The sequence below is a fragment of the Neovison vison genome, chromosome 9 (genome assembly GCF_020171115.1).
Source record: "Neovison vison isolate M4711 chromosome 9, ASM_NN_V1, whole genome shotgun sequence".
NCBI lineage: Eukaryota > Metazoa > Chordata > Mammalia > Carnivora > Mustelidae > Neogale > Neogale vison.
In genome coordinates this window covers 4,729,396-4,752,331 of record NC_058099.1, presented here as the reverse complement: position 1 = coordinate 4,752,331, position 22,936 = coordinate 4,729,396, and the positions used below count along the sequence as shown (strand labels likewise).

The following is a 22,936-nucleotide window of genomic DNA, read 5'->3' as shown; positions in this document are numbered from 1 at the left end:
GACTTATAAATCACCCCTGCATAGAACACCTTCCATGAGGAAAGACTCTGCAGTTTCCTCCGGCGCCTCTTGACTAGGGAAGAACAGGGACCTGGGCACCGGCTGTCTCAGCTCTAGCGGCCAAACGGTTCCCTGGATTCACTGCCAGGGACAGGGGGTTCCCGGAACTTCAGGAGTCAGCCAGCCCCACTGCTCCGGGGGCCCAGGGAGCCCCCGGCCTCAGGCGGGGTAAGCCCCAGCTCCCTCCCTTTCCACAGCCTTGGGCGAGGCACGGGTAAGTCAGAAGTAACCCCACATTCTCCACCGGTGTCCTCTAACGCTGGGTTGACCAACATTCGCGGGGAAGAGAGATGGTTCGCGAACCAGCACCACTGTAGTTCTTCACCCTGCAGCACCCATCCGTGAGATGAACACACATACACGAGAGGACCGGGAAGGGGAAAACTGGGGACGAGGGTGGTGGTCCCGTAGGTTAGCCGTCCCGCCCCGCCAGCGGGGGACCGAAGAGCGGCGGCGGGGGGAGGCAGGGGCGCAAGGGAGCACGAGGAGCGGTGGGCCGGGGCCCGGGGGAGCCGTGGCGCGGGGCGGGGGGCGGGGAAGCGGCGGCAGCACCGACCCCGCCCGCCCTCCCTGCGCACGAGCGGGCCCGCGGGCCCCGGGCAGACCCCCGCGCGCGAGCTGCTCGCCGGACTGCACTGCCTTGCACACGGCTAAGATCCAACCGTCTCGTTTTTTTAAAACACTGGAGGGTCCAGCGGCCACGGGGCTCCTGAAACACCAAAGCTGCCAACGGCGCACTACAGAGGCGGGTCTCTGCGCCGCTCCGGACCCTGAGGGCCCCGGCGGCGCACGCGCGGCTCTCTGACCCAGGGCGCACGCGCGCCGCTCCCGCTAAGGGCTCCGCAGGCCAGGCGAGTCGAGCGTCGAGCAGGCGGTGCGTGGGCGGCGCAGAGTGCCGAGCGGTCTCGTCCCGGCGCGCGACCAGAAGCCCTAACGGTGGGCGTCCCCCCGCCCCCCGGCCGGCGGATCCGAGGCGGCGTCGGACGCGGGGAGCAGCTCTGCGGGAACCGGGGACGAGCGACCTGTTGAGACCCGAGAGTCGGCGCGTGCCGCGCGTGCGCGGCTTGCGGACCACCTGGGCCGTCGGCGTCCGGCGGGACAGGGGGGCGGGGCCGAGGGCAGGTGCGCCCCTGGAGAGAGGGGGGAACCCCGGCAGGTGCCGGCTTGGGAGAGGAGGGAGTGCTCCGTGGCGAATGAAACCTGCGGGAAGGTGCAGCCCGAGAGAGAAAGGGAATGCCTGGAAGAGGAGTGGGGGCCGCCCAGGGCCTCTGAGGTCTCTGCAGAGGCAGGGACCGCCGCAGGCCAGATGCAGCTTTGTTTGGTGCGAGAAGGGGCGCCCAGCGAAGACAAGTGGCGCTCAAGGGAAGATGACGCCTCAGGGAGGAAACGGGGGCTCCTGGGTACAGACGCACCCTGGGGGTGCGAAGGGGGGCGCCCAGGGGATGGGCTGCAGCAGCGAGCGGGGTGGGGGAGCTCTGACGGCAGATGAGGAGCCTTCTGGGGCCCAGGAGGGCGAGGTTGGCGAGGCCCGGGGTCTTCCCTAATAAGCAGCTCCTCTCCGGGAAGCGCTCAGGTGGTGGTCGCGGAGTGGCTTGTCGAGTGACTGTTCAGTCCTGAGGCGCCCGAGTTCTCACCTTAGGTGACTGCTGGTGTCCTCCGGACTTTCTCCCAAGGACCCCCCGCCCCCCCCCCCAACGCCTGGTTCTTCGCGGTGCCCCTGAGAGCTGCGGTGGCTGCCGAGCTCTTCCTCGAATCTGTGAGCTTCTGGTTGCTGCTGCTTTACCGATGCCGTCTCTGTCCTTCTCCAGGGCATCCTGCAGGACCCGCTTCTCTACGCGATGTTGGGATTTTTGGAGCGCCCTGTGGTGGTGACGGCTGACATCAATTTGAACGTAGTGGCTCTGACTGCAGTGGGGTTACTGAGCCGCCTGTGGCAGCTCGCCTATCCAAGGGCTGTGGTGTAAGCCAGACAACCCCATTCAGGACGGACTGGAAATTGTGATGTGTTCATGCGCTGGGGACCGACAGTGCCCTTCTGAACAGCAGAAGAGAGAGAGTGGAATTCCGGGCTTCTCGGTGTTGGGTGTTTTGGGCAGAGGAGAGGACAGTGGGTCCTCAGGACGGCACCTGCTGAGTCCACCTGTCACATTTGCCCTGTAGTTCTCTAGCAGGTGGAATGTGGCCCCTGAAACAGGTGCAGCAGCCGTAGGTACCCATTTAAAATCAGGGATAGAGGATTGATGGGTTTGGAACTGAGTCTCCACTGACCTCCAACTGTGGTGTTCTAAGGACTGGTGACAGCTGGTGGTATGACAGGGCCACTTGCTGTCTGCCTAACGTGTGGTCAGAGAAGAACACACATTGTGGAACCCATTAAACACACACAAAAGTAGGGAGAATAGTATAACACCCCCCCCATGTGTTCAGCACTCAGCTTCAGTGGACTTTTTTGAGGCAAGTCATAAGCATGTTTCAGTAATTTGGTATCTTTCTAAAAGATGAGAACTTAAAAATAAACTGTATTAACGTTATCACACCTAAGAAATTGACAGCAATATTGACGGTATCTTTGAATGTCCCCAACGGTCTGAAAACAGTTGCAGTTGGTTTCTGCATGTCCCCCCATGACCCCTGCCTCTGGTTACCAGGTGTGATTCTGACCCTTAGTCACAGACGCAGCCCCGGGTCTGGGAGGCCTCTCAGTAGACGGCCTGCTCGCACGTCCCTCAGCGGACCCGGGGAGGGCGAATCGAGTCTGTGTAGGGTAGACACCTGGGTGTGTGGCTGTTGTCGGCGAGTTTTCCCTCCTGTCCTTGTGGGTGCATGGCGCTGTGCCGCTGTCTGAATATTTGGGGACTAAGTGCAGGTGCAGTCAAACGAGCACACGTTGTTTGGAAACAGGGATACATCCACTTCTAGTGACTGTCGCGCGTGTTTGCTTTGCAGCTTTGATGAAGTGTACTACGGGCAGTACATCTCCTTCTACATGAAGCGGATCTTCTTTCTGGACGGCAGTGGACCACCATTTGGCCACATGCTGCTGGCCTTAGGAGGTAGGATTCGTTAGCAAGAGAAGTAGCCATTTTTAAAAAAATTTTTTATTCTTTAAAGATTTTATTTATTTGACAAATCACAAGTAGGCAGAGAGAGAGGGAGAAGCAGGCTCCCCACTGAGCAGAGAACCCGATGCGGGACTTTAACCTACTGAGGCAGAGGCTTTAACCTACTGAGCCACCCAGGCGCCCCTAGAAGTAGCCCTTTAAAACTTCTAAGTGAGGGGCTCCCGGCTGGCTCAGTTGGTGAAGCACGTGACTCTTGATCTCAAGGTCGTGAGTTCAAGCCCCACGTTGGGTGTAAAGATTATTTTAAAATAAATTAATAAATAAAGCCTATTTACAACACCTAAATAAATAAGTTAAATTGTGGTCATTTGTTTAAGAAATCATTAAACTCGTAAGTGGAATTTCTTGAGGGCAGAAACTGTGTCTAATTAGTCATCAGTGTTTCCCTGTGGCTGTCAACGTTTGGTACTCCCCAACTCTTGCTGCTTGGGGTAGTTTCTGACTTGTCTTTTGTTTCAGGTTATTTAGGAGGATTTGATGGTAACTTTCTGTGGAACAGGATCGGAGCAGGTAATAGGTCATTTTCACGTCCCTTGTGACTTTGGAATATTAGGATGGAGAGGGTTTATTAATCCGTCCAGCGTATGATAAATTCGGTACATGTGGAAGGCTTGTGAAAGGCCCGGCAAACATCTTAGTGTATTATCACAGCACGCACTCTGTCCTCGGTTTTCGGTCCATGGGGCAGTGTCTGTGGGTGGCATCTGATCGCAGTTATCTTTTTTCCATGGAAGTTTTGTCTCTTGCCTCAGTGTTTTGGGGAAAAGGCAGGGCAGATTTATAAACGAGTAAAGCACTAACTACTTTCAGAGTTAGGAGGCATTACTGCACACGGCCAAGGTCAAGGCTTTTATCCGCAACTTACACACGCCCTTCTGACATGGTGCCTAGTTTGGCAAACTTGTATTTTGGGATCTGTGAGCATGACTCCATGTTTGAAAACACACCTGCCGCGTAGGAAGGTGATGCGTGCCCCTTGTGGTCAGCTCCGCCGTGGTTGCTTTTCCAGAATACAGCAGCAACGTGCCCGTGTGGTCTTTGCGCCTGTTGCCGGCCCTCACCGGGGCTCTGTTGGTGCCCATGGCCTACCAGATCCTGCTGGAGCTTGGCTTTTCTCATTGCGCCGCCACGGGGGCTGCTCTGCTGATACTTATCGGTGAGACCCAGGCCTCTGCCTGCTCTGGTGCTGCTCAGGGAAGCCCCCAGCGTTGGCCCTGGTTAGGTCACAGCGTGCAGCCCAGGAGAGCTCGTGGGTTTAGTAGATGTGCCCCCGCAGGGTCTCCTCCTCACAGGATGGATGGAAGTGTGCCCAGTCTGCCCAGATTTGACTCTGGGAGGACTCCGTGGCCCTCCTCCCAGGGTGTGGGCCGGCAGAACTGTGTGGTCAGACTTGTGAAGCCGCATAATCCACGTACCACAAAGTTGGTATTCCTTCTGTACATGACGAGGTTAAAGACTCAGAAAGGTTTGGTGACTTGCCCAAGGTCACCAGGCCTTGCTAGGTGTGATTCACACCTCAGAACTCGCTTCTGTGGTTCTGGAGCCCATCTCCTCCAGCCACCCAATCCTGAACGTCCCATGGCCACGTTCTGTGGCCTGTAGAGGGTGTCCTTTCTGTGGGTGCGCCCATCTCCCTGTGTCTGCCCTTGCTCCCTGACAGCTGACGCGCGTGTCCTCTTTCTCACAGAGAACGCGCTCATCACCCAGGCAAGGCTCATGCTTTTGGAGTCAGTGTTGATATTTTTCAACCTGTTGGCTGTGCTGTCCTACCTGAAGTTTGCCAACTCCCAAAAACAGAGGTATGCAGCGGGGCGGGTGGGGGGGGCACGCCCTTCCTAATTTACGGGAGTGAAGAGTCCGGGTGGTTTGTTGACCTGAAAGGGTCTAATGCCTTTTCATTTGGGGGAGCCGCTTGTGGACTTTGTGTCTTTCATCTTCGAGACTGGCCCTTGGCTCCTGACTTCACAAATACATTCTCATTTTTGTGTAATTTATTTTTTTTTTTTAAGATTATTTATTTGAGAGAGAGAGCAGAGTGAGCAGGAGAGAGCATGAGCCGGGGGAGCAGCCGAGGGGAAGGAGGAAGCAGGCTCCCCGCTGAGCAGGGAACCTGACGTGGGGCTCAAACCCAGGACCCCGAGATCATGACCTGAGCCAAAGTCAGCCACTTAGCCGAGGGAGCCACCCAGGCCCCTCTGACTTCTGTATAATTTAAACTAACTGGAAAAATGTTCTGGCCAAAAAGAAAAAAATTCTGTCGGGTCTGAGATTTGGGAGACGACGGTGCGTCTTTCTCGGCGTGGAGCTCAGGACGGCCCACGGATGCCCAGAGCTCTGAGGGGTGCGCCCCCTCGGGCCGTGTCTCGTGATCCGTTCCCAGCTGTGCTCTTCTGCTTTGACCCCAGGCCCTTCTCCCTGCGCTGGTGGTTTTGGCTGACGCTGACCGGAATGGCCTGCTCCTGCGCAGTGGGGTGAGTCCGGGCTGCGGGCCTCGGGCAGCCGTGGCCGCCGCCTCGTTCTGTGCCTTGTTGGAACGATTTCTCCTTGGGTCTTTTCAGCGTCAAATATGTGGGTGTTTTCACGTACCTGCTGGTGCTCGCAGTGGCCGGCGTCCATGCCTGGCACCTGATCGGAGACCGGACTCTGTCGCATGTAGGTGCCGTGGAGTGGGGCGAGAGGCCGTCCCGGGGTGGGCGGAGGTCGGTGTGATGGGAGCATCTGGGGAGAAAGTCTTCTCTAGAAGACAGGCTTTGTGAGCCTCTGGCCAGAGGCTGTGGGAAGCTTGGAGCTCTGCTGCCCGCTTCCTCTGGGCCTGCCTGTCTGGAGGGCGCACCTTCCCGAGCGGCCGGACGTGACCTGTCCTCTGTCTGGCTGCAGGTCCGTGTGCTCTGCCACCTGCTTGCCCGAGCGGCAGCACTGCTGGTCGTCCCGGCCCTCATGTACTTGTTGTTCTTCTACGTGCACTTGACTCTGGTCTGCCGTTCCGGGCCCCACGACCAGATCATGTCCAGTGCTTTCCAGGCCAGCCTGGAGGTAAGGAGGGGCACCACCGCTGCCTCGGAGAGGGGACAAGACTAGGCTCAGGGTTTTCTTTTTTCTTTTCTTTTCTTTATTTTTTATTTTTTTATTTTTTTGAGAGCAAGAGAATGAGCAGAGGGGGAGGGGCGAGCAGAGGGAGAGGGAGAAGCAGGCTCCCCACGGAGCAGGGAGCCCGATGCGGGGCTCCATCCCAGGACCCTGGAATCATGACCTGAGCCGAGGGCAGACACTTAACCGACTGAGCCACCCAGGCGCCCCTGGACTCTGAGTTTCTTATGTAAACACTGTCAGGTGTTAGGGGGGAAAACCAAATCAAGACATGAAGAGGCCGCTTTAGTTTTTCTAAACAAGCTGTGCGTGTGTGGACAGCGTGGAAACAGGCGACGGGTCAGGCTGGCCACTGAGGACATGGCAAACGGGGGGCAGGTGTCCACACGTCACAGGACAAGCTCGGCTCTGGCATTCCTTCCTGCTGACTTTGCAGAGAGAGTGAGACATACCAGTTGGGGGGGTGGCGAGGACTGGAGAGTCCGATGGGACCCACTCCCGACACCCAGGCATGTGTGTTTGGGCAAATTTCTTAGTTCATCCAAGTGCTCGTCTTCTCACTTTTTTTTTTTTTTTAAGATTTATTTGTTTGAGGGGAGCCTGGGCAGTTCAGTTTTTGGTGTTAGCCGGCCTGCTCGGCGGGAAGCCTGCTTCTCCCTCTCCCTCTGCCCCTGCTTGTGTTCCTTCTCCTGCTCTCTCTCTGTGTCAAATAAATAATAAAATCTTTAAAAAAAAAAAAAAAGATGTATTTATTTGACAGAGGACACAAGCAGGGGCAGAGGGAGAGGGAGAAGCAGGCACCCCGCTGAGTGCAGAGCCCGTCCTGGGGCTCGATCCCAGGACCCTGAGATCACAACCTGAGCCGAAACACAAGAGTTGGACACCTGACCCACTGAGCCACCCAGGGAGCCTTTTTTTTTTTCTTCTTTCAAAGATTTATTTACTTGAGAGTGTCTCACCTTTCAAATGGACAGGGTTGCACTTCTCGGAGGACACCTGTGGCAGCTAAGCGGGAGGCTGTGTGGAGGGATAGGAGTAGGTCCCGTGTCCTCATAGCTAGTTACAACAATGACCGCCACCGCCTGGAGGAGGTATGGCTGTCCAGAGGCTCTCTTGCTCACGGGCCCCCTCTTGCTTTTGTCTTAGGGCGGCCTAGCTCGGATCACGCAGGGCCAGCCCCTGGAGGTGGCCTACGGCTCCCAGGTCACTCTGAAGAACGTCTTTGGCAAACCCGTGCCCTGCTGGCTTCACTCCCACCAGAGCACCTACCCCATGATGTAAGGAAGGCGAGCGTGGTAAACCGAAGGTTGTAACGTGTTTGGCTTTTTCACGTTTCTGCTGTTACCAGCTTTGACTCGAAATGAAATTTCCGAGAAAGACGTTGAGCTCTCAGGTTCTGATTATCAGCAAACCTTGTCGTTTCTGTGTACGGAACAGAGGGACTCGGGGGCAGAGGCCCGGGCTCTCCCACACCTGCGGCGTGACGTGCACACTGGGCGCGCCCTCCTGTCCCTCTCGGGCCGACGCTTACCCGTCTCATCCTTGTTTCCACCTGGACACCCTGCCGGTGGCGTCGGCGGGAACCTCGAGAGAAAGGCTGATGGCGGCCCCCGGCGGACACGTGGTTGTGTTGGTTCCTTCTCGCAGATACGAGAACGGCCGAGGCAGCTCACACCAGCAGCAGGTGACCTGTTACCCCTTCAAAGACGTCAACAACTGGTGGATCGTGAAGGATCCCGGGAGGTGCGTGCGGGTGCTGGGACCCCAGGGTGGGGCTTCCCTCGTGGCCCCCTCTCCGTGGTCGCTTCCTCCCTCGGAGCTTCGAGAGCAGCTCCGTGGTGCTGAGCCCGTGGTCCAGGGGTTGGACGCTTCCTCGGGGAACTGCCCCCTGCCCCGCCCAGTGTCTCCCCGGGGGCTCCCCAAGCTCTGCCAGTGCCCCCTGTGCTCCCCACGGCATTCCCTTGCTCAGGCCTCACGGACGGAAGACTCCCTTGTCCTCCTGCCCCGTCCAGTCCGGCAGCCCGTCCGTGGACTTCTGCAAACGAGGTCCTGAACCATCCTGGCCTCTGTCTCTAGCCCCTGCATCTCCCCCCGAGGTCTTCTCCTACTCCAGTTCTCGCTGCCCCACGTGGGCTTTTAAAATGTCACTCATGGAAGATCACGGTCGTGCTGAAACCCTTCCTAGCTTCTGTTGTCCCTCCAGGGCCACCCAGGGCCATCCGGACCCCTGACGGTGGCCTACAGTGCCTGGCCTCTGTCCCGCCTTGTGCCGGGGCCTCCTTTTTTTTTTTTTTTTTAAGATTTTATTTGTATATTTGACAGAGAGAGGAGAGAGAGTGAGAGAGGTAACACAAGCAGAGGGAGAAGGAGAAGCAGTCTTGAGGAGCGGGGAGCCCGATGCGGGGCTCGATCCCAGGACCTGGGATCATGACCTGAGCCCAAGGCAGATGCTGAACGACTCAGCCACCCAGGCAGCCCTATCCGGCTTTTCCTTTTTCTTTTCTTTTTTTAAAGATTTTATTTATTTATTTGACAGACAGAGGTCACGAGTAGGCAGAGAGAGAGGAGGAAGCTGGCTCCCTGCTGAGCAGAGAGCCTGATGCGGGACTCGATCCCCGGACCTGGGATCACTACCCGAGCAGAAGGCAGAGGCTTAACGCACTGAGCCACCCAGGTGCCCCTAGCCGGCTTTTTCTTAAAACCTGACTGTCGCTCCTCTGGGAGGCTGCCTTGGCCACCGTCCTCTGGTCACAGGCACATCGGCGTCCCGGTACCCGTAGTGGCGCAGCCGGCATGGCTGCTGGGTGGGCCGCTTGCTGCAGCCCTGTGAGGCGGTCAGCCGTGTCTGGCTGCTCCACCGCGCCCGCCACCACCCTGCTGGGCCTTCGGGGTGCGTGCGTGGGGCACGGGGACAAGGAAGGCCCCCTGACTAACCAGCCGGCTCTTCGTGTCCGCAGGCATCCGCTGGTGGTGAGTAACCCGCCGCGGCCCGTGCGGCACGGGGACATAGTACAGCTGGTCCATGGCATGACCACCCGCTTCCTCAACACGTGAGTGCCCCCCGTCGGCTCTCTCCCCGCCTCTCGGCTCAGCTGCCTGCTGCCCCACTGCCCCCACGCCGGTGTCTGGCTCCCTCGGGGCAGCCCTGTGTGTAGCCCGCACTCAGTGTTAGGAGGCGCCCCCGGTGGTGGTGATGACAGCGCACGGAGGGGTGGGGGGGAACGGAGCTCAGCAGGGGAGCCCGCAGACCCCCGCGCCGCCCTGGACCCTGCAGTGGGAGGTGGCCGGGGGCGGGGAATGCTTCGAAAGACCGGTGAGGGAGAGCACTGGAGGGCTTCCCATATAGAGCCAAGCGCGGCCACTTCCCTGAAGTTGAATGGCTTAAAGTACACGTGAGTTCAAGAGGCGTTGGAATCCGGCCACGCAAGGTCCAGAATGGTCCCTGCGTTTCGGTGCTCGGCCCTTTCCTGACTTGACCCGCGCAGTGTCTGCAAACCAGCATGCCCCGGTCTCCTCTCTTCCTACCTCCACCAGCTTCTCAGGTCTCTCCGGGCTCCTCATGCCTCCCAGATGGTGCCTTGAGTCCCTGTTTCCCCCAGGCTCCTGGCCTCTGGCCTGCTTCTCCCTGGAAGAAGCCAGCGCTTCAGCCGCCGCCCCGGCTGCTTTTCTTCCTTCCGCTCCTGCCCCGGCCCAGTCGAGGCCTGATCCCTGTGCTGTCAGGGCCGGTGCCCTGATCTCCTGCCTCCCCACCCCTACCCCCCACCCCCGGTGGTGCCCTGTGAGCCCACGCCGTCTACTGGTCTGGCCTCACTTCCCGGCCAGAAGCCTTCCATTGACTCCCACCGCGTGGCCGTCACGTTCAGAATAATGTCCCCACTTCTCCCTGGCTGTGGGTCCCTGGGGATCCAGCCCCTGGTGACTCCCGGGTGAACTTCACTGCAGTCCCCCGGCTTCCCTGCTGTCCCCAGATGACCGACCGCAGCACCCTTGAGATCTTCACACCTGCTCTCTGCCTGGAATGTTCTTGGACTCATATCCCCCATGGCCCGCTCGCTGTGGTCACGCGTCAGCTGAAATGTCACCTCCTCAAAGCCTTTCCCAGGCGCTCCTGCTCTCTGGGTTTTGTCGGTAGAGTCCCATAGCACATGGGACTCTTGGCCGTGCGCGGGAAGGTCTGTCTTCTCCGGGTGCGAGGGAGGGCCATGTCCTCCGGAGCGCCCGCGCAACGTAGGATAAAGCATGAGAACCACACAAATGGGGGAGGTGGTTCTTTCCGGACATTGGAGGTCGCCGTCCCTGAGGGCGTCTCATCCCCCCACATGTTCCTAGTCCTGCAACCATTTCCCAGACTGGCTTTGTCGCCCATGGTGGAGTGGCGACATCCGTGTGGCTTGGGCTGCTGTCCATTAGACCCCGCATCTCGGGTACTTCTTCCCAGGAGAAGGGCTGCCATCAGTGTCTCGTGATCCGCAAGCCCTCAGACGGTTCCCCTCGGGGCCACTGCTCCTTCAGGCGGAGTCGGTTTTGTGTCCGGAAGTGGGTTTTTGCCCTTTGAGGCGTCACGATGGGTGGGAGGAGCCCCCTCCACAGCACGTTGTGTTTTCCAGGCACGACGTGGCGGCACCCCTGAGCCCCCACTCACAGGAAGTCTCCTGCTACGTGGACTACAACATCTCCATGCCCTCCCAGAACCTCTGGCGACTGGTGAGTCCCAGCTGGAAACCCCTCCGTGGCCATCAGGAACGTGTCCTTTCAAGAGCGCCCTTTAGAGTAACTGATTCAGATGTGAAATTTTTAGCCCTATAAAATGCCCCAGGTGTTTTCGTGGGAAGGGAGACGTCTCCATGGGAGGGACGAGCTGGCTGAGCAGATGGTCTATGGTCCGTGCTGGCCGTGTGGCTCTCGGGGCCCTGCCAGGTGAAGGTGGCCTTGGCGGCCTCTCCAGCCCCAAGACCAGGCCATGGATGCACAGGGTCGGGCCTCCCTGGCCACCCTCCCTTGACCAAGAGGCGAGCCTCTTTCATTGAGTCTCGCCTGGTGTGAAGGAACACCCGGGCCACAGGGTTTCCTGGGGACAGCTGGGGCTCTGGCCGGGCCTCTGAGCATCCAGGGACACGGGCTGACCCCCTCCAGAGTCCCTCTCCAGGGCTGCACACGGCCTGCTGGAAACGGTGGCAGGAAGAGACAGTTGTGTCCCCGGGTCCTTGCGCTGCTGTGAATTCAAGGACTTGCTCAAAAACGGTTTTAGTCCCGTGTGCACGCTAATCCCCCAATTAGTGGAGCCGAAAGGAGAAGCTCCTTCCGGCTCCGACTGCAGCAGCAGCCGCCCGCCGAGCCAAGCACCGGTCTCCCGCCCTCTGTTCTGGGCTCGCAGGTGTGACTGGCAGGACATGCTGGGTGCCGTGCCGCTGGCAGGCCCTCCCAGCGGAGCCAGGGGCTTCAGGGCTGCCGTGTGTCTGTGTGTCTGTGTGTCAGCAGCGTCCCTCCACCCCCTCCCCCGCCTTCTTGGTGCTGCACGTGTCCGCCTACCTTCTGCTTCTCCCTCCTCCCCTGGGCTGTTCTCATGGGATGGGAGCGCTCTGCACCCAGGCCCCGTCACTGGGAGGCCTCCTGGTGGACCTTCTCCCAGGGGCCCACCCACTGCCCTTCTACCAGGCCTCGGACAGCTAACGGCCAAGCCCCCTCCTCCCCCGGTCCCGCTGGTAGCACCTTCACCCCCACGGGCCCACATGTCCAGGGGCTGCGGCTCATGCGGCAAGGAGGGAGGGCAGCTGACGCGGGCTGTACCGCCAGCCCGGCCTCCTCCCCGCTCCCGCAGAGCCCTTGGGTCCTCCGGTCCTCCCTGACAGCCACACGCCTGCACGGGTCATCACGGGGCTGCGATAAGATACAAGGCCAAGTGCTGTCACGATGTTAGAGGTTCCGTTACCTGCCAGCAGCCCCTCGCGCCCCGCTGAGGACACCTCAGGGACCATGTCCAGCCCTCACCTGCGCCGTCTGTGCATTTGCCCGAGCGAGGAGGCCGAGCGTGGGGCTCTCTCGACTCCGCAGCAGGGCAGTGTGCCCCCCGGCCCGGCCAGGGGCTTGCTGCATGGGTGTTGGGAGCAAGGTCGGGGCAGCAGCCTGTGAGCTCCCTGGAGCTTGGTCCTAGTCTCAGCATCATCGTTTGGTGATCAGTGCTCACTTGACAGGTCAGGAAATCGGGAAAAGAACGAGCTCATTGACAGGACCTGCTTTTACAGGACATCGTGAACCGAGAATCCGACACGGAGGTTTGGAAGACCATCTTGTCCGAGGTCCGCCTGGTGCACGTGAACACCTCTGCGGTCCTGAAGGTAAAGGGGCGCCAGCTTTGGCTCACCCGTCTCGGTTGGGGGCGGCTCATGGCACAGATTACCGGATCCTCCGGGCTGAACGGGCTCTTCACGGGCAGGACACCTGGCTAAAGCCTTTGCCGTGTTACACGCACACGGCAGGGGCAGGACTCCGGCTTCTCAGACCGAATCCTGACGTGGCGGGTGCACGGTGGGGAGGCTGCCGCCCTTGGCGGCTGTGGACAGAGTGACCAGGTGGCAGGGCTGGTGGGGATGAGGGGGGGCCCCGGGCCTGTGCGTCACGCCCCGTCTCCCCTGCAACCCACTGTTTCGCTAGCTGAGCGGGGCCCACCTCCCGGACTGGGGGTTCCGGCAGCTGGAGGTCGTCGGGGAGAAGCTGTCCCGGGGTTACCACGAGAGCATGGTGTGGAACGTGGAGGAGCACCGATACGGCAAAAGTGAGTCTGGCCCGCGGGCTTCCTGTCACTTTAACGAGACAGCCCCCTGCCCCCTGCCGGGGGCTCGGGTTCACTCGGGGACAGCCATGCGCACTCGCTGCTGAGCCGAGCCCTGAACAAGCCAACTGTCACTCTGAGGTAGCGCCCGGGGGCAGTGCAAGCTGAGCCTTTTGAGTGGAAAGATCCGGATTTGACGGGGCTCCTGCAGATGGCGGGGAAGGCCAAGCGGAGCGATGCTGTGGGCTGAGAAGAGGGACGTGGGCTTTTCTCCAGGCTGCCAGTGTGTGGTGAGCCCCCTGACCTTCTCCTGTGTGTCGTGCCAGGCCAGGAGCAGAAGGAGAGGGAGCTGGAGCTGCACTCGCCCGCCCAGATGGACGTCAGCAGGAACCTGAGCTTCATGGCCAGGTTCCTGGAGCTGCAGGTGACCGGCGGGGGTGGCCCGGATCTACCTGGGGCACGGGCTTCTCGCCGGGAGGGGCGCTGTGCTGGGGAAAGCTGCACCCTTCCCGTTGCCTTCCTTCACCTGGGGCCTGGCTGAGCAGGAAGCGTTCCTGTGTCTTGGCCGTAAGTGGTGGAGGCCACACGGTCGGTCCTGGGCCTGTGGCCTTGTGGGCAGGAATAGCCAGGAACCAGGCAGTGTAGCCTTGTCACATGGCCAGAGTATGCTTGGAGTCCCCCACAGTCAGGTCAGAGTGGCCCAAGGTCAACATGGAGAGCCCTAGTGACGTCAGAATCAGAAACTAGGGGTCCTGAATCTAAAAGTGTCCTTAGCACCAAGTTCAGTCCCTTCCCCTGACAGACAGGGTGACGGGGGCCTTGGGGTAGGACCTCAGCGCCGCCTGTGCTGGGTGGTCCAGGTGAACGTGAGAGGGACAACCCAGCCCCTCAGACAGGCCCCCGAGCGAGGGCGGCTCTGGCTGTGTGCTCGACTCCGGCCTCTGGCCTCCTTGCAGTGGAGGATGCTGACGGTGAAGAGTGACGACTCGGAGCACAAGTACAGCTCCTCGCCGCTGGACTGGGTCACCCTGGACACCAGCATCGCCTACTGGCTGCACCCCAGGACCAGCGTACGCGGGAGCGCGGGCAGGCGGTGGGCGGGGCGGTCGCTCGGGGCTCCTCGGGCGTGGAGAGCGGCCGCTGCCTCCTGCGCAGGCCTGGCTCGGTGCGGGGCCTCCTGCGGGGCGCCGGCAGCGCGGGGCCGGTGCTCGCGTCAGCCGTGGGGGTGAGGTCCCGGCACGGCTGCACATTGGAGGAAACCAGGCTTTACTGCCTTTGTGGGAGCGCATTGCTCCCTGTTTTCTGAGGAGAGCGGCTTTTCAAGTACTCCCGCGCTGTCCTGTACAGAGCACGGCGGCCGAGCCCACCCGTGAGCAGCCCGGGAGCCGGCACCCCGAGCTCCGAACACCTTCCAAATGAGTTCACGCTGAACACGCTCCCCTTCCTCCTCCTCGGCGTGGAGCCGAGCGGCCACTTGCTGTGAAGTGGGGTCCTTAGCTGCGCGTGGCTCAGGGTCACCCTCGCGGGGAGCTGTTGTCAGAGCCGGAGGGTCGGCCTCTCCGGTTGCCTCGCTGCTTTGCGCCCTTCCTGCCGCAGAGGGCTGCGGTTCCAGCCTCCGCCCGGGTTTTGGCTGCAGGCTGGTGGGCACGGCTCTCGGGGCTGGGTCCCTCCGAGCGGCCGGTGGCTGACGGGGTCCCCTGTGCCCTCCCAGGCCCAGATCCACCTGCTTGGGAACATCGTGATCTGGGCCTCGGCCGGCCTCGCCACGGCGGTCTACGCGCTGCTCTTCTTCTGGTACCTGCTTAGACGCCGACGGTGCATCCGGGACCTGCCCGAGGGTCAGTGCGTCTTGCTCCTGGTGACAGCCAGCCTCACCAGCAACCTGGGCCTTAAGGCCATCTCCTCGTTTCTTTGTGGAAGGGGCTCGAATCTATCTTTTTAAGAAAATTGTACTTATTTGACACAGAGAAAGACCCAAGAGAGGGAAAACCAGCGGGGCAGAGGGAGGGGGGAAGCAGGCTCCCGCCGATAAGGGAGCCCGAGGCGGTGCTCGATCCCAGGACCCGGGGATCATGACCTGAGCCGAAGGCAGACACTTAACAACTGAGCCCCCCAGGCACCCTGTGTTCTGTCTCCCTAGAGATAAAATGTTGCAGTTGAGTGTCCCATGTTGTGTTAGAGGCTCGTGCAGGGAAATGCAGGGGCCAGGCAGGAGTGGCCCTCTCCCCAGGATGTGAGCTCCGCCTCGGTGTTTGCTCGCTCGGGGATGGCGGATGGCACGGAGTGATCCTCAGGCCCTGAGTCACTCGGGGGCAGGTGGTTTGCGTAACAGAAACTGCTGCGGACCGTCTTGAAACAGACAAGGACAGGGGGAGCCCCAAAGGCCTCAGCAGTGTGGCAGCGTCCCCAGTCTTCCCGCTGACCGCGGCCCCAGGGGGCAGGGCAGGTACCCAAATACAGCCCCTCACGGCTCTGGCTCCCGAGAGTCCAACCTGCCTGCTGGTGATCCTGGAGGAGTCGGGGCCCCAGGGAGTTGGGATGGTGAGGACCCCGCAGAAAGGTACAGGAGGTTCTTGGGACATCGTTCTTTCTCCAGAGATCATGGGCAGTGTTGGGGGGTGGGGAACAGAGCGTGTGTACCTTAAAGACGAGGAAGGCAGCTTGTGGGACTAGCGGAGAGCCTTTGCACGCGGGGCCCGGGTCAGCAGCACTGGCTCAGGGCAGCCTCTTCCCCCGCAGGTTGCTGGCTGCGCTGGGTACTGGCTGGGGCTCTGTGTGCCGGCGGCTGGGCGGTGAACTACCTCCCCTTCTTCCTGATGGAGAAGACGCTCTTCCTCTACCACTACCTCCCCGCGCTCACCTTCCAGATCCTCCTGCTCCCTGTGGTCCTGCAGCACGTCGCCGACCACCTGTGCAGGTACAGGGCCTCGGCGGCTGTGCCCCCCGGGGCTCCAGGTCCGGGGGTGTCCCAAGGGAGGACTTCGGGTGGCGTGGGAAGGGTTGGGGGCACCATGGGAGGCAGGTGTGGCTGGCCGCGAGGGGCGAACAATGGGGATGCGGGCCAGGTCGCACGGTGTGCAGTGGAGCAGAACCACAGAGAGTTCTGGAAGCGGGGCCGGAGGGCATGGACTCAGTGTTTTGGGGGGTCGGGAGCTGCACAGCCTCTCGGGAGGGCCGTGGTTCGATCACGCCGGGAGTGGGGACGCTGCTCCAGCGCCGGAGCGTAGATGGGAGACTCCGGAACATGCACTAGGCGGGGGTCACGTCCAGCGCCTGGGGCAGGGAGTGAGAAGGAAGGACAGGCTGTCCAGGGGGCCCGGTGCGCCTCACGGTGAGGAAGAGCCCTGTGCCCGTGCCCCGGTCCCCGCAGGTCCCCTCTCCTAAGGAGCGTCTTCGGCAGCCTGGTGGTGGCATGGTACTCCTGCGCGTGTCACGTGTTCAACACACTGCGCCCGCTCACCTACGGGGACAGGTCTCTCTCGCCCGGCGAGCTCAGGGCCCTTCGCTGGAAAGACACTTGGGATATTCTGATCCGAAAATACTAGCGGGACGCGTGCGCAGTGAACGTCTGGACTGGGCTCAGGCAGGAAGGGCTGTCATCGAGAACCGTGTGTGTCTTTGACAGAAGAGCCCAGGCCAGGCTATGGTGTCCTCTTCTCCAGATGGTTGATGATGGTTTGTTTTGAGCCAAGTTTCTGCTTTACGGGCAACACAGAACATGCCTGAGGCGTCTACCGGCGCCTCCGGGCCCCCTGAGCTAACAGTGAGTGGCTGGCGGGGCCTCGTGAGGGAGCAGCAGCAGGAGGGGAGCGGGCCACGGTGGGGACAGTTAGGGTCAAAGCAGCCAAGGCCCCGGGCCTGCGACGCGGCAGCCACCTCCGCCTCGTCCCCAGCGGGGCCGCAAGGTACCGGCCTGCATCACGTCCACGCCAAACAAGCTACTGAAGGACGGGCCCCGGACTCCGGCCACTGCAGCGGAGACCCTGGGACCCCTCACTGCTGCCAACGTGATGGGGGCACATGGGCCAGCAGCACCACCGGCACGCTAAGCCTCGTGTCCCCCACGGGTACCCCCACCCTGAGTTTGCCTTCTGTGTACAATTAAAAAGGGACACACTGGTATTGGCATTTGGTATTATTTACTGATTCTCCAAAAGGGCACAGTAAGCTTGACGAGACTGTCACACGGTCATCAGGAAGCAGCCACGGCCAAGCTCAACTGGGGTCCTGTGTAGCTACACTCAGTGCTTGATGGAGGGAAACCGGGAGTGTCTGCGCAGCTTAGCCCTTCGCCAGGGGAAGGCGTCACTTCTAAACAAACGGAAGGGAAGACAAACCAGGACGACTCCGGCCGCAGGCCTGGTGCAGTCAGGGGATGTGGGGCATTGCGAGGGGACTGGCTGGCATTGGACGCTGGGCCCTGGATGGGGCCCCGGGCTACCCCAGGGAAGGCCTGTCCACTCAGCACCCGGGCCCCAGGTGGCTCCTGAGCAGGACGGTGTGGAGACACGGGGCACCAGCCTGCGCCCCCCCTGCCCCACCTGTGGAGCCGGGCTCGGCCTGGGTGAGCACGTGTCGTCTCCTGTGTTGGCTGCTGGTTAAGGAAAGGCTTGTTCCCGGGACTCCTTCCTTGGCGCACAGCCCAGGAGGAAGGAAAGCTCTCTGGCTCCTAGAAGGGGGTGTGCCCCGCTGGATCGCACCCCATGGCGGCAGGGGGGTTGGAGCACGAAACTCGGTTACTGGGTCACAACTCACATGGCAGAATAAATAACGAAACAGTCACACATGTAACACCTAGAGAGGGGAAGTACTCTTTTCTCGACCTGTCTCCGTCGCATGTGCCCGGGAACCAGATCGTCCTAGAGAAAGTCCCTCTCGCCGTGGGTTCCTGTCAAACACACGCTGGGACAGCCACAGCAGCCAGGCCGTGTGCTCTGTGTTCCCAAAAGACGTGACTGGCTCACCACACATTCTGGAGCATTTCTCAGTAACTTGGACTTTTAACCCTCTAATGTGCGGAAGCAGGTGAAGATGTCGAGGGCGTGCCAACATCCCGTCGAGTCGACAGGTGCAGTGAGGACCCCCGCGATCCCCGCCCATCCTGTCCGGACCGTATGGCGCCCAGAGGAAGCAGTGGTGGCGTTTTAGGGGGGTGGGGCGGGTATCTCTGGGCCTGACCCTGAACACAGTCTGCTAGGGGTCCTGCCCAGGAGGCTGAGCACCCCGCTCCTCAGTGGGGTCTGCTGCTGGACTCCAAGTGCGATCGCTTGCCAGCGGTCAGCACCCCAGGACGGTCTCCCGGCTCAGGAAATGTCCTCTTGTAGCTCCGCCCATTGGACCCTCGCTGCCATTTGCAGAGGTCGCCGCTCAGGATGTCCTGGATGTGCTGCACGATCAGGTTGATGGCCACTGTGGCAGAGACAGCGCGCTCAGCCCGTCCGCCCCCTCGACGCCTCGAGGCCAGGCTCGGGCTGCCTCCGGCTCCCTGGGCCACCCAGCCCCGCGGCGGCTCGGGCGCCAAGAGCACAGGCCTCCCGCCGAGGCTTCGTGGCGGTACCCTGAGTCTCGGCAGACAGAGAAGCGCTTGGCGGGAAGGAGCACAGTAACACGGCCTGGCCCGTCTGGGGGGGTTTCGGTTCACCAAGAGCCCAGAGGAAAAATACTTCCTGCTATGGCGCGAGTCCCCGTCAACAGAAAGATGTTTCCAGCCTCACTGAGCTGGAACTGACAAGCAAGGCGGGTCCATTTTCGCTGTCCAACGTGTTAAACAGATTTTTAAAGTATTCTTTGGATCTGTGCAATACACGTACGTGGACGGGAACCCTCATCACTTCACTGTGACCACCAGGACCGGGCAGGGCCTGCCCCAGGGCCCAGGGCAGTGGACTGGGGAGTCGGGGCAGCCGTCAGGCCTGGTTCTTACCCATGTTGTCGACCCCTCGAGGGATTATCACGTCTGCGTACTTCTTGGTCTGCAAGGCAAAAAGCAGATTTCAGAAGCTCTGTCCCTCCGAGGACTTCTGGTTGTTCGACAGCAGACTCCACGGCAGGAGAGCAGCCGTGGGGGGCGTGGGGGGGACTGGGGGTGTGGCAGGTGGGGGGCTGGGACTTGGGTGTTAGGCAGGCGCCAGAGGCAGGAGGAGTGGCTGAGGCATCGAGAAGACACACGTTCCTCTCCTGGCATCTCTGATATGCTCGTGCATGTTCCTGGGAATACCGCTGTGGGAACAGGTCCCTGAGCCACGTGACCTGCGGCATCTTTCTGCCACATGTGACCCTCTTCCTCTGGAACCAGGAACCCTTCTGCGAGAAGCCCGGAGTAGGAAGCAAGGAAGGTCGCGGCACACTCCCCGGCTGGCACGTGCAAAGCCCTCCGCGCTACCTGTCCCTGTGCTAACACCTGCTCCCTGCCAGGTGCTCTGCAGTTCAGGGCAGGGACAGAGACACCAGGAGGAACCCGGCCACTGAGGAGGGACCCCAGCCAGGTGTTGCTAAGAGGGACACACCCCAGGCAGGCAGAGCAGAGAGAGAGGAAAAGGAAGCCGTGTGAGCTGCGGGACAGCCCCGCAGACCGTTCCGTGTGGTGGGCATGTAGACATGGGCCACGTCCTGGGGCAGTGGTGTCTACAGGCTGTGGGGACCCACGGAAGCCATGAGCACAAGGAGGGCCAGGCTGGCTTCACGGGGGGCGCTCACTGTGGGGTGCAGAAGAGCTGAGGAAGGTCGTACTGCAGGGGCAAGGGAGGGACATGGTCACCCTGGCCAGACTCAGGGTGTGGCTGCACATAAGGGGAGCGGGAAGTTCAAGGACGGTGCTGGGGCGCAGCCTCCACATAGGGTCACCCGGTGGCACTGGGTGTCCACACTCTTCCCATTAACTACCTGCTCTGCCAAATGCCTTTCCTTCTGTGAATAACAGAGAATACGATTATCAATTTACTTTCTCACCACTTGCCAGGTGCTTCGGAGAACACAAACGTAAAATAAGGTTCTCTTCCACCAGCAGCAGACAGAACTCCTCTGTCTACTCAGCACAAGTGGGGATCCCGGCTCCGTTTTCTTTGCACCATATTTTACTTTTAAGAAGCTACGTGTTAAGTTTCCCTTTCAAACTACCTATTAAGTCCCATCCAGTAAGAGCTGGAAAGTGGAGAGAAAGACACACAGCCGCAGGCCTCTGAGCACCGGCCAACAGCAGCCTGGAGGGACAGGAGGCATGGGTGGGGCCAGCCAGCGCCCACACCATGGCAGGGACGCGCCTGTGTGGGCGGGGGACAGGCACGAACCCCTGCCCTCCGTGCAGCTCCCCGTTCCAAGGGGGCCAAGCCAGGCACAGCGAGCTCAGCCAGCCAGGGGCGCCCTGGAGAACAGACAGCAGAGGGTCCTCGGGGTGACACCGGGCGGGTCACGCAGGCGGCGCAGGGGAAGGCCTGAAGCAGGAGGAGCTGCATGGAGCCGTGGGGCCGAGGGCCTCTTGCAGGCAGAGGAAGGGATCTGCACAGACAATGCTTTTAGAGCGGAGAAGAGTCCCTGCGACGAGGTATAACGAGCTAACTTCGCCCTTCATAAGCCCCTGCTCCCCCACGATTCAGCTCTCACGGTACAGGGCGCCAGGGGTCCTCTTGAAAAGGGAGAAAAGGAGGTCCCCAAGCAAGCGGGAGGGTACCGGCAGGCAGAACTCCTCGAAGGCCGGTTTGACGAAGGTGGTGTACTGGGTCAGGATCTGCTCCAGGTCCCTCCCGCGCTGCACGTCCCGGAGAACTGAGGCAGGAGGAGTAAAGCAGTCAGGACACGCGGCTGGCCTCAGCCAGCGGCAGAGAGAGGCCTGTGTCCGCCTTACCTCTTCTTGACAGCCTGACGTCAGAGTCTGTGTCCACAAAAAGGCGCAGGTGGAACATGTCCCGGACCTCCTGACTATAGAACACCAGGATGCCCTCGAACAGGACCACGTCTGCGGGGTAGACCACCGTGGTCTCTGCTAACCTGGGAGATGAGACCAGGACACGGGCCCTGCTGGAGCTACGGGACCTGGGGCCCGGGCACAGATGGCTCGGATCCCCAGGTGTGAACCACCTGGAGGGGGTCAGATGACAGCGGGAGACAGGGGTATGCCCAGAAACCAACAGGGCCAGGCTGATACAGGGCCATCTGCGGACCCCACGGGAGGCGTGCTAGCTGGCACCCCCTGCACACGGGTCCCCTCCCAGAAACCACCTTGCTCACCTTGAATGGGTCACAAAATCGTAAGTTGGGACCTCGACAGTTTTGCCCTCCACGATGTTTTTCAGAGTCCTGTGCATCAAATCGTTATCAAAAGCATCTGCAGGGATGGAACAAAAGGCAAGACTCTCCAGGCGTCCTTGTGCTGGGGATGGGAGACAACTTCCTCTGCCTGGGGGGCGGGTGGCCACAGCTGGGTGCTCCAGTTCCCTGCGGCCTCAGGAACATCTGGACTAGGCCCCACTCCCACAGTTCACATTTGCAGGCTGCTGTCCCACACAGAAGTTAGACCCGGATTTCCTGATCAACCAGCAATGGGAGGCAGGTGGGTTAGGCATCTGCTTCTATTTCTGGGAAATAACCACCAACCGAGGCTGCTTAGGCCTTCCTCCCGCTGGGAGCCAGCCATAGGGTGGGATCTGGCGGTGGCAGGCAAGGGCAGGCTGGCTCTCTCCTCTCATCTGTTGACCCCATTTGCACCCGAGCAGAACAGACAAGGCCCTCTCATCTACCTGCTGCTTGCCCTGCTAGACTCTCAAGGCCTTTGCCCCAGGGCAGGACCCTACACAGCAGCAAGGTGGGGGTATTTGTCCATGACCAAAATCTTGGCATAGCAATGGTCCCCAAGGCTCCACGGAAGGAAAGACTTCCTGACTGGCTCCAAATGAGGGAGCCGGCAGCTCCTGCTGGGCCATCTGGGGCGCAGAGAATGAGGCAAAGTTCTTCTGACTTAATCACACAGCCTGCTCCGGCTCCGGCTCAGGCTACTCAGAAATCTTATGGAACCACTGGGGTGTCTCTGCATCGCCTGCCGACCCCCGAGCCAGTCCCCTTGGTCTGTCCTCCCTCCCGCCCTCCCCTCAGGGTCTTCAGCTGCACCTGGGTGGTCGAAATTGTACTGTCCCTTCAGTGCCTTGGCCTTCTGTTCTGGGGTCAGGACCTTGTAGAACCTGTCTTGACTCAGGATGACCAGCTTCCGCTGCCGGTGGTCCACTTCGTTCTGGCCCAGCAGCTCCATGATCTTCTCACACACAGTGGACTGGAAAACACACAGACAGGATTCCCGCCTGGACCTGCTCCCGCCACGGGGCCGGCCTCAGGAGACCCTGAGCCACCCGCCCCCGGAGGCTTGCCCACCAGGCCAGCGACAGGTGGTGCTGGCCTTGGGGGAAGGCGGCGGGGAGGCTGCGAGGAGCCCGAGGGCAAGCGCCCCAGGCCCTGCCTGCACCCCAGCCTGGCCCACCAAGGCCGCAGCCCCTCGCCCCTCCACCCCTCGCCCCTCCACCCCCCGCCCCGGAGGGGGCGCCTCGGCAACCAGGAGGCGGGGGTCTCTTCGCCGGCTGGAGGCCGGATCGGCCCGCCGTCTCCGAGGGTCGGGGGTCGAGGTGACACAAGCAGGCCCCGCCGGGCCGCCCAGCCCCTTACCTTCCCGCTCGCGGTGCCGCCGCTCACCCCGATCAGGAAGGGCCGGTGATGAGGGCGGTCCGCCTCCGGCGCGGCGCCCTCGCAGTCGCCGCCTCCAGCCGAAGCCATCCCGGGCTCCGCTGGCTCGCATGGGGTTCCTGGCTCCCGCCGCCTCCCCGAACCCGCCAGCCCGCCCGCCCCCGCGCGAAGGTCGGAGACGCCCCCCGGAGCTCCACTTCCGGGAGGCGCGCGGCGCGGCGGGGGGAGCGCGCGG

The 22,936-nt window shown here is 61.2% G+C and overlaps 2 protein-coding genes across 6 annotated transcripts; one reads left to right on the top strand and one right to left on the bottom strand.

Annotated features, from left to right (window-relative positions):
• Positions 1-931: 931 nt before the first annotated feature.
• On the top strand, positions 932-17,160 carry POMT1 (protein O-mannosyltransferase 1). Of its 4 annotated transcripts, none has more exons than XM_044264644.1 (20): positions 932-996; positions 1,869-2,020; positions 3,007-3,113; positions 3,642-3,692; positions 4,192-4,338; positions 4,870-4,981; positions 5,588-5,653; positions 5,741-5,834; positions 6,060-6,215; positions 7,416-7,546; positions 7,917-8,012; positions 9,227-9,319; positions 10,877-10,973; positions 12,512-12,604; positions 12,921-13,041; positions 13,365-13,462; positions 13,995-14,108; positions 14,750-14,876; positions 15,778-15,955; positions 16,409-17,160. In XM_044264644.1, exons 2-20 carry the CDS (start codon positions 1,899-1,901, stop codon positions 16,581-16,583), a joined length of 2,178 nt encoding a protein of 725 aa, XP_044120579.1. In that variant the 5' UTR covers positions 932-996; positions 1,869-1,898; the 3' UTR covers positions 16,584-17,160. The 4 variants fall into 4 exon arrangements, with proteins under 4 accessions (XP_044120579.1, XP_044120578.1, XP_044120577.1 ...); XM_044264643.1 differs by having other exon boundaries at positions 967-1,182; XM_044264642.1 differs by lacking the exon at positions 932-996 and adding an exon at positions 1,190-1,460.
• On the bottom strand, positions 17,159-22,839 carry UCK1 (uridine-cytidine kinase 1). 2 transcript variants are annotated; one of them, XM_044264648.1, is made up of 7 exons: positions 22,684-22,839; positions 22,138-22,297; positions 21,262-21,358; positions 20,879-21,021; positions 20,638-20,799; positions 18,962-19,010; positions 17,159-18,447 (listed from the first exon to the last, which is right to left on the bottom strand). In XM_044264648.1, the coding sequence occupies exons 1-7, from the start codon at positions 22,789-22,791 to the stop codon at positions 18,342-18,344; spliced, it is 825 nt and encodes a 274-aa protein (XP_044120583.1). In that variant the 5' UTR covers positions 22,792-22,839; the 3' UTR covers positions 17,159-18,341. The 2 variants fall into 2 exon arrangements, with proteins under 2 accessions (XP_044120583.1, XP_044120582.1); XM_044264647.1 differs by having other exon boundaries at positions 20,705-20,799.
• Between the last annotated feature and the right edge of the window lie 97 nt (positions 22,840-22,936).